Raw genomic sequence first — 16,193 nt, forward strand, 5'->3', positions numbered from 1 at the left:
ATCTATAATGCTCTATTCAACAGAAGAGTTTCATTATTTGGCCAAGATAGATAGATAGATAGATAGATAGATAGATAGATAGATAGATAGATAGATAGATAGATAGATAGATAGATGCACACTTCATCACACTTTTTTATTAGTATTGAAAAACTGAAGTTAATCATTCAACATTAATCATTGTTTTATGGAATGTCTGTGATATTCAAAGGGAATGAAGGTCTAAAAACAATGGCATATAGTTTTAATAACCTGAACCAATTCTAACATTGCTTTGATCTTATCAATTGCCGGCCCACACAATAAAGAGCCAATGGCCATGCATCCTTTCCCAAGAGGCTAATTCAGGGACATGAGCTAGGAGTCCTTCAGTTCCTCTTGCTGACTGTGATCCAGGTGTCATCTTTGGGTGTGGTCACCAGCTCATACCTGGCCTCAACCACCTGCCCTTCCACTCTGTGCAGTCTCAGCCTGCGCACCAGCGTGCTGAGCAGCACTGCGGCCACAGTGTATGCAAATCTAAAGAGAGGAAGAGAAGGACAGAGTGAGAAGATTTGTGAACCATGTGACAATGAATGTTTCTTAAAAGAATAGTTTACCCAATAATGAAAACTCTGGTCATTATATACTATATAAAATATTTTTATTTGACAAAACAGTAATAGTAAAAAAGGTATTCATATATGTTTATAGTAATGGTTCTCAACCAGGGGCCACTAGGGGGCCATAGCTCACTTCAAAGGGGGCTGTATGATGGCTTAAAATAATTTCAATTAAGGCAAACACTATCTTTAAAATAAGCTAATATTTCTTATTTGAATTAATTCCCTTAAAGGGGTCCTATTATGCCTTTTCACTTTTAGAATTATAGCCCGTGTGTAGTGTGTATGTTTGGGCATTAAAAAGATCTTTGAGCTTATAAATCTCAAAGTCCACTCCAAAGGAAGATATTTTCTTTTTAAAGGGGTCATTTGATGCGATTTCAGATTTTCCTTTCTCTTTGGAGTGTTACAAGCTCTTGTTGCCTAAAGAAGATCTATAAAGTTGCAAAGACTAAAGTCTCAAATCCAAAGAGATATTCCACGTCCCCCTAAAACGGCTCATTCAAACACACCCCACATCTCTACGTCACTATGTGGAAATATTTGTGTAATGCCGCCCAAATGTTCATGCAAAGAAAGAAGGCATGGTTTTAGTAACCGCAGTTAGTGTTGAAGCAGTCATGTCAGGGAGATGCTGTGTATATCCAGGCGAAAGCAAAAGCACTTTAATGGCCTTCCGAAAGTACAGTAAATGAATTTAGGAATCTTTGAGATTACTTAGAAAAGAACAGCAACACATTATATGGACGAGCGTTTCGTGAAACTAGGAGAGGAGGTCATTCTGACTTTGCTAAGACAATCTGGCGCTTCTGAATCAGCTTCTATGGTTAAGCTATTTCTAGCATTATTTACATAGCAAGACTCATTTTGCCATAACGCGTGTTAGAATTTCTCTCACAAGCACCATAAAAGTAGTTCATATGAATCCTATTGACCAGTGATGCACAACCTCTTTTTAATTCCACGGCCCTCACTGTCAATGACAATATTAAAGACTGTGTATACTAAGTTGGTACACTCAGATTTTGGAGCCTGACAGACCCCTTCCCATTTACTTTTGCTGCATGAAGTAGAGCAGCCAGAACATTTAGCTAAACATCTCCTTTTGTGTTCCACGGAAAAAAGACGTTTATACAGGTTTGGAAGGACACGGATGAATAAATGATAAATAATCAATTTTTATGTGATCTTTGTTATGGTTATTTATTAAAGATAATATCTGAATTTCTCTCCATGTACCTTAGTTCAGGGCAGGCCTGACTCCCTGAAAACCCAAGCAACGAGAAGCTCTTCATTACTGACTCATCAGCAAATCTGTCAGGATTAAATCTGTCAAAGTAGACAAACGAGTGAAAATACCAGCAAACCATGAAGATTACACAACCTAATATAAAAATCAACGTACACAAACACACCTGTATGGAAGTGACCAAGTATCTGCATCTTGAAGGACGACGCCCAGGGCATAGATAACCAATGTCTACAAACATACAACCAGAATTATTTTGAACATTATAAGCAAGTCACAGCACTCTCCATACCGATTGACTAGATATAATTAGAAGTATAGGAAAGCATAACTTGCAAAAAACATAAACGTGGCTAAGGATATATTTTAGAAGTCTGGGAATGACTGAATAAAATCTGCCAATACTTTATGTGGGCCTAGTAATGAAAAAGACTAGTTCTTACTTCTTTGGGAATGACATGTTGGTCCACCTTCCCCTCCACCTCCTGTAATCTGGCAGCCATGGGCGTCAGTTTGGCTGTGCGGACCGTTTCATTTAGCACCTGTTGGCAGTATCTGGGGGAAAACATGAACCAAAATGATGATTTCCATGTGGAGATGGCCATGTGGAATAAAGTTTAACTCAAGGTATTTTATGGAAATCACAGAATTGCCACACATATGCCCTCTGGTGGCCAGGAGCATAAACATATATATATATATATATATATATATATATATATATATATATATATATATATATATATATATATATATATATATATATATAGAAAAACAAGAATATTGTAAACAATATTAAAACGTTACTACTATACTAAAAGTAATATTACTTTCTTCATGTTTAAACCTTGATTTAGCATCTTGTAAATCAATAAATGTGAATACCATGTGGATAATGTTACCAGAATCATATCAGAAGCTATAGCTGTTGTTCACCTGAGTTGTGGAATCTTCTCCAAGGTAACAGGCTCCTCTCCGAGCACTTCAACAAGCTCATGATAGAGCCGTTCCTGCACCGCTTCTGAGACTGAGAGGAAGTGAACTGCCCAGATGCACACTGGGAAATAATACAGATGAGGGCAGGCATAAATTATGTATAAGGAATACAGACATGAAGGTAAAAAAGAAAAGCTCCACAGTGTTACGATGATATTAACTAAAACTATTAAAACTTTTTTTGTTGTTAACTGAAGCTTAAAAAAAATATATATATATTCAATATGTAAATTAAATAAAATTTAGAAAAGTAATAGTTCTAAAGTTAAAAAGTACTGACAAATATATTAGTAAATAATAAATTACACCTAAATACTAATACACATAAATTACTAAATATTAAACTAAAACTACATTATAAATTAAAAAATAAAAGCTACTGTTAATTTTTCAATAAAACTAAAATAACACTAGACAGGAGACATTGAAACGTACAGTTAGCAGTGATCACACAGCCAGCTAGAGTAAAAACCATGCCATCTTCCATCACCTGATGACAAAACATATTTAATAATTGTTTGTTTATAATTTATGCATAAATATAAGTCTGTCTGAAAATGAACCGTACTGTGTTGAGACGCAGTTACCTGTCGCTCTGTCAGATTGGCCTGTAGTAAATGCTTAACGAACGATGACTGACTGGATCCTTGTCCACTCCTCTGCTTTGCCACAGACTTCAGCACCGACTCCATCTCCGCCAGAGCTGAAAATAACAAAACCACGTGACCAACTGACATTGACCAATGAGGCCAACACTTTCAAACGCTGCTCAGCTGCCTTCTTACCGCTCTCATAATGGGTCTTTCTGCTGGAACTCTTCTCTAGGGATCCATCCAGATAACCTTTACCGATCTCTGACCAGATCTATTCAAATCCAGATATATATGCATTTCCATATAAAATACCAATTTTTTTCATAAGCATGACATTAAATATATCTAGTGAGGAATGCTCACAGCCTCATGGTTCTTACGGAACCGGATGACCTCAGCATCATCCCGAAAACGACTCCCCATGGCAAGCTGAGTGACAGCCTTCATAGCCAATCCAAGCAGATGAGCACAAAGAGGCGTGTGCTGTGATTTAGGATAAGATGCCCACTTATCAACTAGCTCCTCAACCAGCTAAAAAAAAGACACAGTAAGAGAGGGATAAAAATAGGGATTGTTTAGTATATTCAGTACTGGTAATCGAATAAACAAAAACAAATGATGTTTACTAACAAAAAGAACTCAAGAACTTTAGTTTTTAGGCAGATACCATGGAGTTAGTTAAATTAAAGCAATGAAGAGAACAACTTGTTTGTTGTTGTTAGTCTTAATAGTGAAATCCTGAACTAGGGATATAAACACCTGTGAACAGACCTGAAGCAACAGAGGGAAGTTGTTCTCCAGGGTTTTATCGATAGCTCCATCATACACTTTTTTTCTTATCATCGACTCTGTCACTCCCACTCCTGAACCTGACTGGTAACTTAGTAATGATTTGAGCATTGTCTCAAAGGAGTCCGCTGAGGAAAGTGTACAAACATATGTGTTAGAAAAAGCATCCATAATAATATGCATTAAAGGGAATTGATGGTTAAAAAAAATGCCAAATCATGTTATGGCTATAAATAAGATATGTTATACACTACCATCCAAATGTTTTTTTAATTATCAAAAGTAACAGTATTGGCATGTATAATGTTTTTTATGTATTCTTGAGCACCAAATCAACATATTACAATGATTTCTGAAGGGACTTGTGACAGAGAAATGACTGCTGAATATTGATCTTTGCCTTCACAGGAAAAAAATATATTTTTGAAAAATATTAAAACAGAAAAGGGTTGTTTTTTAGTATTATTATTTACTATAAAGATAGATAGATAGATAGATAGATAGATAAATATATATATATATATATATATATATATATATATATATATATATATATATATATATCACACTATTACTCTTTTTACTGTTTTAGTGAGTAAATAAATGCAGCCTGGGTGAGAAAAGACACATTTAACATCTAATGTTATGCTAAAATATTAACGCAATTTATTAAGAGCTTTTTCAAAACACTTGTTCTCTCTCTTGTTGCAGGACACTCACTGGTCCAGTTGGGGTTGATGTGTTGTCGTAGTTGGTCCACAGCACCCAGACTGACCACTGGCCTCCGACCGAACCAGAAAGACGCTACAGACCCAAACTCATCGTGAAGACCCACCAGGAACTCATGCAGGCTTCCTCTGTTCACTATATCTGGCAGATTCCCATCTCTGGAAAAGTAAAGCAAGATGTATGCTGGAGAAACTGACTAAAGGTCGAAAGGATGTAAAGAGAGACAGTATCTCAAACTCTTACTTCTCTTCAGTGGGGTTTAGTCCTGGTACACCAGAGGCACTTCTAGATGACTGGCATCAAATAAATAAATAAATAAATAACGTTGGATTAATATACACATATTTGACATATTAAAGTGCCTTGACAGCAAATTATAGCAGTTTTAATGGATGACTTTCTTTATAATATATCCAACGTTTAATCAAGACAGAAACTGCATTCTCAAAATTAAGAAAACTCCAGAGTAGTCCAGTGATGACCTTCTAAATGAATGCGGGTCAGAATGTAAAGCAAACATATTTAACAGCGATTCAAACATATACTTCATATAAAACATAATGAGGATCATAACGCCTACAAAACAGTTAAAAAATATTAATATTTTTCACCGGATACAAATACAGGACTGCACCGATCAGGATAATGACAAATGTCACTGCAAATATAGCAAAATCCAACATATTTGCTTTTCAGAAACGTCCGATATCGTCATAAATGTAATTAAACTGTTCACTGAACTAGTAGCTAACAATCCACGTCTACAGCGACCATCAGAGACCTGCGCCCCTGTAGATCGGTACTCAACTACACATCCTGTAAACGAGGCTGAACCAATCAACCGCGGAGAAATTGTGGATAATTATTTGAAGTCTGTAGTACAGTCTGTTTTTCTTTTACTGTCTAAGGTTTTTATACAGTCTATGAGTACAGCCTGGATATTTATTAACAAACACATCTTCCATGATTGATGATTTTTTTTTGCACCATATACCTTATAAAGTTAATATAAGTATGCAATTCTTTATTGTCCGTCCTTATATATTTTTCTAATATTTGTATAATTATAAATAATCGTTTTGTAAAATGATGTTTTTATTTTACCACATTATGAGTTTGTTTATAATCAAGAGACAGATAATTAAGCTCGTTATGGACTCTTTAACACTCAAACCGTATTCACTTTATAGCCCTTAATCCTGTAATTGTGGGCAAATGTGGGCACAGAGGATTCAGGTGTGATCCAATTTTTTATTTATTATAAATGTTATATCACTGTCTATCCATTTATAGTGCTTTTTAATTTTTTTTTTAATTTTTGAATTTATTTACCTCAAAAAGTACCATATTTTCTATGTAAATTATGCTCTAATGTAGATCATTGTGTGTGTGTGTGTGTTTGTGTGTGTCTGTGTCTGTGTGAGTGTGTATGAGTGTGTGTGAGTGTGTGTGAGTGTGTGTGTGAGAGAGAGAGAGAGAGAGAGAGAGAGAGAGGTTGATGAGCCAGGTGGATGATTGGATCATACCAAAAAACATGGTCATACATTAGCCCAGCGCTGTCATAGGCTCATTGAATGCATTGTTTTTGTGTGTGTGTATATGAGTGTGAGTTTTTGCCATGATGAGAATGTTGTACAGGATCAGCCCTTCATTTGTGTGTATGTTAGATATGCATTGTATTGGATCTATTAATTTATTTTTACAAAAAAAAAACAAGAATGCTCTAAATTACAGTTTTTCCCATTCATTTCTATGGGTGCCCATTTTTGACCCAAATACAAGATTAAGGAGTTTTTTTTTTTTCACCCACTTAACATTGTAGAATTGAGTCAAAAAAAAATTGTGTGTGTTCAGGGGGCAAACTTAGGAAAAGTAACCAAGTCTTGTACCGCTCAGATCAAGGGAAGTATTTTTTAAAAATAAATCAAAATTATTTTGCCCACATTTGTCCAGAATACGGTTTTAGGGTTAAATGTGACACACAGGAAAAAGTAGCTACTTAGCGAAAGTAACCTTCAAAAATGTTAGTAATTGCAGCATTAATTGCGTTTTCGCTTAGTGTATATTTGACCAATGCTCAGGATCCGCAGTATCAGTCCGGTTCTGAAGGAGTTTCCACAGCAGCAGAGGCCCAGATGTCAGATGAGCTTGTGTTTTTATTTTTTTATTTTATTAAAATTAAAATAATTAATTTCTATTTTAATCTATTTAATGTCTTCATTTTTGCGTAGTCCTTCAGAAATCATGTTGCTCAGGAAACATTTATTATTAATAATGTTGAAATATGGGGTACTGTAAAACTGCACATCCTGTTTTGCCAAGTCCTAGTTGTCCTGAGACCGATATTTTTTTATGATGACCCTGGGACAACAACTACCTTGAATACCACTAATATGGAATGCATTCATTACCAGGTCAAAGACTATCACTGTACAATGTAATGCAGTTAATGACTTCAATATTCTTTGTGTATTCAAGAGGATATATACACCTGGTACAGTGTATGTGGTAGTGCGGATTCTGGAGAGGACTGATCCAAATCTTATCCTGGTCCTGGACCACTACAAATGCTGAATCCCTGAGCCTGCCTCAGTGGGAACTTGTGATAAATGGGTTAACCTGAATTATTTCATACCTGCTCCACTTGATGCCAAACAACTGAAAATGCCTCACTTATACAGTAGTGTTTTACATCTTCCATTGACTTATTACTCTTCATAACTGTCCATATAAGGATGACCATCACCTGACCACAGTGCTTCGTGTTGGACAGTCAGGACTTGAGTACTCATCTCATTACAAACGCTTCATTGTGAAGATCAGTCCTCGCCTGCACCTCAGCAGGAAAGAGTATGTACAGTACTGTCTTGCCCACCACATGCTCTCCTTTGCTCTCATTATCCTATTGTCCTCTGTGTCATGAGAGCCCAGCTGTGGCAGCAGGACAACTGAGTGCACCTATAGAAGATTCAAGATGTTGTGGATAATAATAATAATTAGGAATAACAACAAATATTTATTAATGATGTTAAATATTTATTATTATTAATTGAACATACTGTTTTTTTGTTTTTTAATGTTAACATTTAATTCTTTTAATAAATATGCATACATTTTCAGTCTTGTAATTATAATAATGTCACCCTTAAGAATAAATTAATAAAATTTTTAAATAATAATTCTTAACAATAATATTAATAACTGCAAAATTATTAAACAACTATTTTAAATACGTTAACGTCACAATGACTTTGTTGTTATTATTAATAAATATAAATAAATAAAAATAGTAATCACTGTATTAACAAATGTATTAGTAGTAGTTGTTGTTGTTGTTAAGAGATATGTATTAGTTGTAATAAAATAAAATAATAAATGATAGTAATATTAACAGATGTAGTAGTAGTAGTAGTAGTAACAATGATTATTATAATTATACTAAATATTTATTTATACATTAGTTGTGAAAAGAAATATTTTTTTAACAATCAATATTATTCTTATTAAGATTATTTAAATAAACACACAAATGTAATTGTCATTTAATAATAAATATTTATAATGACGACAAGGATAATAATAATGTTAAATTATTTAATGTTTAATTAAAATAAATCTACATACAATATCATCATCCTCATTATTTATTATTATTATTATTATTATTATTATCAAGAAAAAAGAAAGAATAACATTTTTATATCTGACGGTGAAGGGCCATTTCAGAAGACCTGAAGGATTCTGAGGATAGGTTTTTGGTTTAAGTGGAGTGGTTTCTGATAATCTAGTAGATAAAGAAGGTAAAAAGCGATGTTATGTTTTTTTTAAATATTCATGCCGTGAACAACCCATGCAAACTAGCTTTAACCTGGAAATGTATGCTCTTCCAGTCCCACAGATATTTGATTGAGTATGTGCAGCAGGATCTCTCAATGTGTTGGGTGTCTGTGGGCTTGTGGTGGCTATTTTAATTCAGGGGGCCAAACCTCACCCTCAGCCCGCTCCAGTGTTACATTAACACAATGTCAAAAGAATGTAGCCTCTTGTGAAATCACTAGTATATCGATCAGACAAAGAATTGTTTATTTAAAAAAAACAATATATTGCTCAGACCTTACAATAGGCAAATGTTTGACATTTCTAATATATTCAATGACAAATCAACCACGTAACAAAATATAGTAGAAAAAAAATGCCTTCAGGTGCCTTATGCAGTGATGTTTCCCTTCTCTTCTGCTTTTGGATATTCCATTTCCATCAACATTAAAAACTCTACAGAGGGGGAAAAAAAACATGTATGTAATATTCATGCAAGTTTAATTTCTAACTGTAAAATTTCAGTTTTGAACACCAAGATATTTCCAGAATGAATACTTTATGTACCTACCAACGTGCAATATATATACAGTCCCCTACCATTTAAACCAATGGGTAAGATGTTGGTATTCGAAAAGAACATCCTCTAGCGTTTACCTTCTGTGTGGTCGATATCTGGACTTGTTGACATCAGAACCCAGGCCAGCCCGACCAGCAAAGTGACCACCAGGTTTACTATGATCCAGGGGTGAAGGATGCTGCGCTCCGAGCCCGGCTGCCTGAGAGGAGACACCACAGCCGCTCAGCCCTTATTACTGTACATTTACCCAGCATGCTCTAATGAGAGGGACTTACCAGAGTGTCACATTAAAGCTGGAGTACTGATTATAGAGATTGATGCGATCACTCGTCATCTGCTGGCTTAACGATAAAACAAGTGCAGAAAAGTACACTGAAAAAGAAAATGTGTATTAAAACATTGCTGTTTCAGAATACGTAAATCCATTTTGATAAACTCACAGAAGGAAGCTAGTGCCACAGGTCGGAGGGTCAGTAAACTCCTCATGGCCGTAGCAGCTTTGGCAAGATTCAACCTGTTTGGAGAGAGATCAAAGTAGTTAGGTTTAGTTTAATCTCAAGGGCTCAGGCATCTAGAGATATTTATGGCAACGGCGTACTGGACTTGTGTTTGTGTTAGCTCACGCGAAACGGCATTATGATTGGGTGATTCACCTGTCGAAGGCAGAAACCGTGCTGAGGGCCAGCAGCAGGTAGAGCAGGGACTGTGCGGGGTAGGCCAGGGTACTATACTGCTGGAGTAGGTTGGAAAGAGTGCTCATCTGTTCCCCAGCCAAAACATAGACCACAATGATATTCCATACAGCATAACCAGCCAGGAAACCATGAGAAAACAGGCCAATCACCCTGTGTAGTAACAAGAGTCAAGGTTTAGAAAGCAGTCTTTCATCATTCAAAGGTTTGGGGGTTAGTGAGATTTATCTTTTATTGTTTGCAAAGCAAGTATATTATTTTGAACTTTATTCATCAAAAAATATTGGAATAAAAGTATCATGGTTTCAACAAAAATATTAAGCAACACAACCATTTATTAAGTGTGATAATATGAAATGTTACCTGAGCACCAAGTCTGCATATTAGAATGATTTCTAAAGGAAATTTATCATTGGAATCAAAGGAATATACTGAATTTTAAAATAACTTAAAATAGAAAAGAGTTGATTCAATTTTAATGATATTCTATATTTTTACTGCTTTTGACTGTAATAATAAATTTTGAACAGCAGTGTATTTATACAAAATCTTTTTAGTTTATTGGTATGTAATATGTTCTTATGATTGAATATTAAATATTAACTTCTCCACTTATAATAACACATCACATTGAGTAAATTCAATTTGGAAATGAAATGAGCTTTAACACTCCTCTTGATTTATGTTTTTTTTTTCTCTCACCAAAAACTAAAACATGTGACATGGGTTTTGAATAGAAGGTCAGCCGTTGAACAAGCACAATATCACAAATCTAAAGACTTTGTTTAAAGCCTGTTAGGTTCAGCTTCTTTAGACTAGAATAGGTTAGAATATATACAACAGCGCTAAAATGCACTTGTATACAAACAAAATAACGTAATTAAGTTTTAAAGAAACTTACTTCAACCCTGTAATGCCACATTCCATTTTCGCTTTATACATCCTGAGTTACTAAAAAAAAATCTGATCTAAACTTTTTCAGTCAAAAAGTCACCTTGTGCATAAAATGACCCCTTTAATCAAATACAGGGGGTCATGAACTGAGAAATCAAAATTCCCTTGATCTTTTGACATATGAGAGGTCACTGTACTATTAAAGAATCCTGCACGTTTCAGAACTCAAAACTTTCTCGTTAGTCTAAAACAGCTTACAGTATATTGAAGCCAGTCTGCCAAAACGACAGCTTGTGGAATGTGACACTTTATGATGTAATACTGTGTATAAGCACCGCCTCCGCAAAAGAAGATCAACGCCTGTTTCTGCCCTGTCCACAGATTCGCGCATGTTTTTGTGTTTACAAAAGAGGTGTGCAGGTTTGCGCAGATACCAAGCGATAAAGATAGCTGAAGAAAACCAAAAGCTGTGCAGTGCCAAGTTTTTGCATTACCTTCCTTCTGATCCCAACTTTAGGAAAGAGTGGACAAACTTTATTTTTAATGAAATTGCAGACCATGTCAGTAAGAACTTGGTCCGGCAGATTTGTTAACAAACAAGGATTTTCAGAAAGACTGAAATAAAAAGACGACGGTGTGCTGACTATATTGGATCCAACAGTAATGTGAGGACACAAGTGTGAGAAACTTTTTTTCATTATGTGATCACTTTTGCTTAGTATGTTATTACAGATTATGTGATATGTATTGAGTATTTATGTATTTTTTACCTAAATGACAAAAAATGTCCATCTGTGAAGGATGTAGGCTGTCAAGCATACACAACTGTTAGCCAATCATAGCAATGTCCGAACTGTCCTGAGCACGTTCGCGTCTTCTTCAGCCGGCATGTGATTTATCTTCTTCTTCTTCTTGCTTTACGGCAGATCACAGACTAACAAGTGCATTACTGCCACCTATCTCTCAAATGGACCATTGACACTCTATCTACAATCTTAATTAAGAGTGTCAATGGTCCACTTGAGAGATAGGTGGCGTTAATGCACTTGTAAGTGTGATCCGCCGTAAAGCAAGAAGAAGATGATGTGTCAGGCACCGGCTGTTGAGAACACGCTCAGGACGTGCTCAGGACAGTTTGGACGTTGCAGTGAAAATCAGAGGTAAAAAACAATATAAATACTGTTCAGTTTCTTGCACAGATCAATCGTTTTGTGTCTTTACACATTAATGTATTGTCACGAGCCACAAGGAATAAGTTTTGTTTGTGTCTGTTTTTTTTACTCTCAAAGCCGTAATTCCCATGATCCACTTCCATTATATGACTAATAGACTTCGGTTCCCTTTAAATTGAATTCTAAAGCAACCGCACAGATCTAAACAAATTGGAAAATAAAGTGTTATTTAAAACCAGATGTTGAAAACAAACCTAAAGCCGCTGTGCAGTCTCAAGGAGACATCTTTAGTGGTCCACACTGAGCGGCTGTCCATAAAGCTCTGCTCCATCGGCCCACTGGGCTTCCACTGATCCACTCGCTCAGCTGCTTGAAAACGACCTGCCACCAAAGATACAAGGTCACTTGACCTTCATTTCATGATGTAAAGAGTAACTTAAACACAAACAACTTCACCTTAGAGAAACAACTGCACACCATCCACATTATCCACATTATTCTGCTTGAAACTTACGGCTCCTCTCCACAAACACCTTCCCCACAGGCTGGCTCTGTCCTTGGGGAGCGGAGAACAAGGAATGCTGGGGGACAGGCACCTGGGGGTCTGTGATGATATCGTCATCCTCTATGTCCAATTCGTTGTTGGACTGTGTTTCTATGAATTTAGGTTTCACTCTAGAGAAATTATAAATTAAATCCAATAATTCTTTCATAAAAAAAATGACACATCAGTGGAGCATAAAAAATACCTGAAACCATTCAATAACCTGTTTAAGGTGAAAAAAAAAGACTTACTTCCTCTTTTTTGGTTTGCGCATCACCTCTTCTTCGACATTCTGATCCACCATATCTCCATTTGACACCAGGTCTGTATGATCTCCCTCCACATCTGACCAGAGAGAGCAAATTAACATTATTTCTGGGTTGTCTATGTTAGTAAAATTCCACCTCTACAGGTATCAGATGAGTTGTAGTGAAAAGGACATGGTTTTGAACAGTGTTTCTACCAATTGCTTGTGCTTTCTTCTTCTTTTTCCTCCTTTGTGGTGGATTGTCCACAGGTTCTGGGGTCAAAGGTTCCTGACATTCAGACTGTCTGCGACTGGTAAGCCCTCCCATTTCCATTCCACCATCTACAAAGGTTAAGGGGGACACAAACTCATCACATGCACACCATGCTTCTACGGGTGACACCATGCAGTCAAGTTTGTCTGGTTGCAAGGTCTAGTATTCAGACTCTGCTGGAAAATGTTGTCACTGTAACATCTGGTTCCAAAAAAGCATCTTTCTCCATCTTTTGAAAGCCATTCAAAAGTAGCCACGTATTCTACTATGTCAAATGTGTACACAATTCCAACACAGATTGGAAAAGCAATGGCAACCTTTACATTTATGCTAACGCAATGCTCTATTACTGAGCCACAGGAACACATTTACATTTAACATTTAATAAGCTGATGTAGTGCACTGCACTACTTTAAACCACTACTTTAAGACCCAATAGCTTAGAAGCACTTTTGCACCAACATGCCAAAATGGGAAGCTTCCGATGAATAACAGTTTGAAGACAAAAATAAAATAAAGTTAAATATTTGTAATAATTATGCACAAATCAATGAAACAGTAAAATTCTAAATACAAAAATATTAAACCATTTTATATTTGTTCATGAACACATTTATTATCTTCAGCTGTTTCCCAGCAGTTATAGAACAATTGACAAAAAATATGGTTTGAAGGATACGACAAAAGCATAATAATTTACAATAGTTTAAAAATATAGTTGACTAAGACCATAAAAAGTAAAAATAAATAATAAAACTAAATTAACAAAAATTTATAAATAAATAAAAATCATATAAAAACTAATTAAAATGACAAAAACAAATAAAAAGTTCCCCAGTAAAATTACTACAATTGTAAGTTAAATTATTATTTAAATAAAATCTCATTCAAAATATTAACAAAAACTATAATAATACTGTGTAATCAATGACACTAAAATAGGACAACTAGCCCACTCTCTCCTGTGTATCATGTGTGTTCCTTATATCACCTAAACTCACCATCATGTTCATCCATACTCTCCACATCCCTCTTGGCCTTCTTTTTCCTACTCTTTGGAGCAGGAATCTCCTCTTTAAAGGACAAAAGAAGAGCTTTATTATCTTATTTAATGTTAACTGACCATAAACGGCATATTTACCTGCAAAACCGACTTAAATTTTCAACATTATTACCTACTCAGACACATAATAAGATTGGACCAAGAGATGTCAAATGTGAAAAACATGTCTCACCTGCTGTGTCCTGGCTGTGCGTTTGAAGGTATAATGAAGACAGAGGAAGGAAACGAAGAGAATAAGACTTCGCTGTATAAAACCATTACAGTTTAAACAATATTTGATCGGCTAGGTGATCTTACCTTGGCATAGATGGCAATGTTCGTGGTCCCCGCTAAAATGTTCAAAAGTAATATTAGGTTAGCAAATAAACAGTTCCAATGAAACTCAAGCATCAGATGCTGAACCTGTTGAGGGCTCTACATTTGTATATTGTGTCTAACAAAGCTTACTGTCGGCTTTTTGGCCATTCCACTCAAGAGTACAGGGGGAACACAAGGGACACGTACAAACAAACATCTCTGAGCTCTTAAAGCAAGGATTAATGCGAGTCTAAATCTGAGACGAGCATCTGCCAAGCAGCAGGATTATGTAGAGGAGGAGCTACTCAGGAGTCACCATCGAATACTGTTACTCAACCCTCTGAACATAAACACACACATCACCACTTACTTACCTATGCATTTATTTAAACAACACTATTTTGAACGAATAAATGCAGCCTGAATATGAAAATATAAAAAAAGCCTATTATAAAGCCTTTAATTTTGATTAACTTGAAGTATCACATTAATGAAAATTTAAACGTGAATTATGCTTGAATGTCATTAATCTAATGTAAGAATACCCAAATTAGTTTTCATTCCTTATGATTTAGGGGTCAAATATAATCTAGGGCTAGGCAATTCTACATTTAAATTAAATTTAAAATTTACATTTATGCATTTAGCAGACGCTTTTATCCAAAGTGACTTAGTGCATTCAGGCGTTCAATTTTTACCTATCATATGTTCCGGGGGAATCGAACCCCCAACATTGCTCTACCAATTGAGCTACAGGAACACTTAGAATTCTGAACCATTTTGTGAGATTTACCCTTTTCCCAATAAATAACGCTGATTTATCTTCTGAGATTTATTCTAATGTGTATCTAAATGTACATGTTCACCCTAGTACTGGCTGTATTTATTATTGCATTTATTGGCATTAATATGGAATTGCTTCAATCCCGACTAAATATTCAATAGTCTTTGGTTTTAATCATGATGTAAGAGGGTTACACAGACTGCAATGGATGAACCCAGAAAGCCTAGTACTCAAGATTTACAAACCTACAGGGGAAGCAAAAGCATCTGACTCCCAGAGAGTTTACCTTTATGACTACTGATGTTCTTGTCGATGTGAAGCTTGTACTCAGTAAAAGTAAAAAGTAATTAAAAGGCTTGACAAGAAGAAACAAACACACAGGATTTGTTATGAATATCCCAGACTTACCCTCTGTCCTTGAGGAATGGGAGGGAGATCTCTTCTCCTTGTGCTGGGAATCTACGTACAATCATATAATATAATATAATATAATAATAATATGTAAACAACAGCTCTGAACATGCACACTAAAGGATGAAGAAGTTTAATTAGCGTCTGTCAGTAACTGCTTGCTAACAGAAAACGATGCTTCTCATTTAAGCATGTAACAAACCTTTGCTTCCGTATCCATTCTTGGGAGTTAAATAACAAAAGCTTTAATTACTGAGCCAAAATTATCTTTGTATTTTCATGTCGTTTGTGGTCTGAGATTTTGTTTTGCACGTTGTCTATTGTTGATGTTGGATACGGGTGGGCGTGTCTAACTTTCCTGACGTACTGTACGTACTAGAGGCGCGCAGAAATTCAGAACGTAAATACACGTATAAAAGGGCAATCATACTACAGTGTGCACAAGTCAGATTACACCTACG

At 35.6% G+C, this 16,193-nt stretch overlaps 2 protein-coding genes across 3 annotated transcripts; both read right to left on the bottom strand.

Moving 5' to 3' along the window:
* Positions 1 to 117: 117 nt before the first annotated feature.
* LOC127959444 (cytochrome P450 20A1-like) lies at positions 118 to 5,777 on the bottom strand. Of its 2 annotated transcripts, none has more exons than XM_052558632.1 (13): positions 5,570 to 5,777; positions 5,202 to 5,251; positions 4,950 to 5,116; positions 4,212 to 4,357; positions 3,804 to 3,971; positions 3,633 to 3,711; positions 3,435 to 3,550; positions 3,283 to 3,337; positions 2,788 to 2,908; positions 2,295 to 2,406; positions 2,018 to 2,082; positions 1,842 to 1,931; positions 118 to 519 (listed from the first exon to the last, which is right to left on the bottom strand). In XM_052558632.1, the coding sequence occupies exons 1-13, from the start codon at positions 5,639 to 5,641 to the stop codon at positions 369 to 371; spliced, it is 1,392 nt and encodes a 463-aa protein (XP_052414592.1). In that variant the 5' UTR covers positions 5,642 to 5,777; the 3' UTR covers positions 118 to 368. The 2 variants fall into 2 exon arrangements, with proteins under 2 accessions (XP_052414592.1, XP_052414593.1); XM_052558633.1 differs by having other exon boundaries at positions 5,700 to 5,771.
* A 3,247-nt stretch (positions 5,778 to 9,024) lies between these two features.
* Positions 9,025 to 16,085, bottom strand: tmem237b (transmembrane protein 237b). The gene is made up of 14 exons (XM_052557999.1): positions 15,935 to 16,085; positions 15,730 to 15,780; positions 14,538 to 14,569; positions 14,413 to 14,426; positions 14,179 to 14,250; positions 13,120 to 13,245; positions 12,908 to 13,001; positions 12,627 to 12,787; positions 12,367 to 12,493; positions 10,008 to 10,199; positions 9,795 to 9,868; positions 9,630 to 9,726; positions 9,432 to 9,553; positions 9,025 to 9,230 (listed from the first exon to the last, which is right to left on the bottom strand). The coding sequence occupies exons 1-14, from the start codon at positions 15,950 to 15,952 to the stop codon at positions 9,166 to 9,168; spliced, it is 1,245 nt and encodes a 414-aa protein (XP_052413959.1). The 5' UTR covers positions 15,953 to 16,085; the 3' UTR covers positions 9,025 to 9,165.
* Positions 16,086 to 16,193: the final 108 nt, after the last annotated feature.

Source organism: Carassius gibelio, chromosome B6, assembly GCF_023724105.1.
Source record: "Carassius gibelio isolate Cgi1373 ecotype wild population from Czech Republic chromosome B6, carGib1.2-hapl.c, whole genome shotgun sequence".
NCBI lineage: Eukaryota > Metazoa > Chordata > Actinopteri > Cypriniformes > Cyprinidae > Carassius > Carassius gibelio.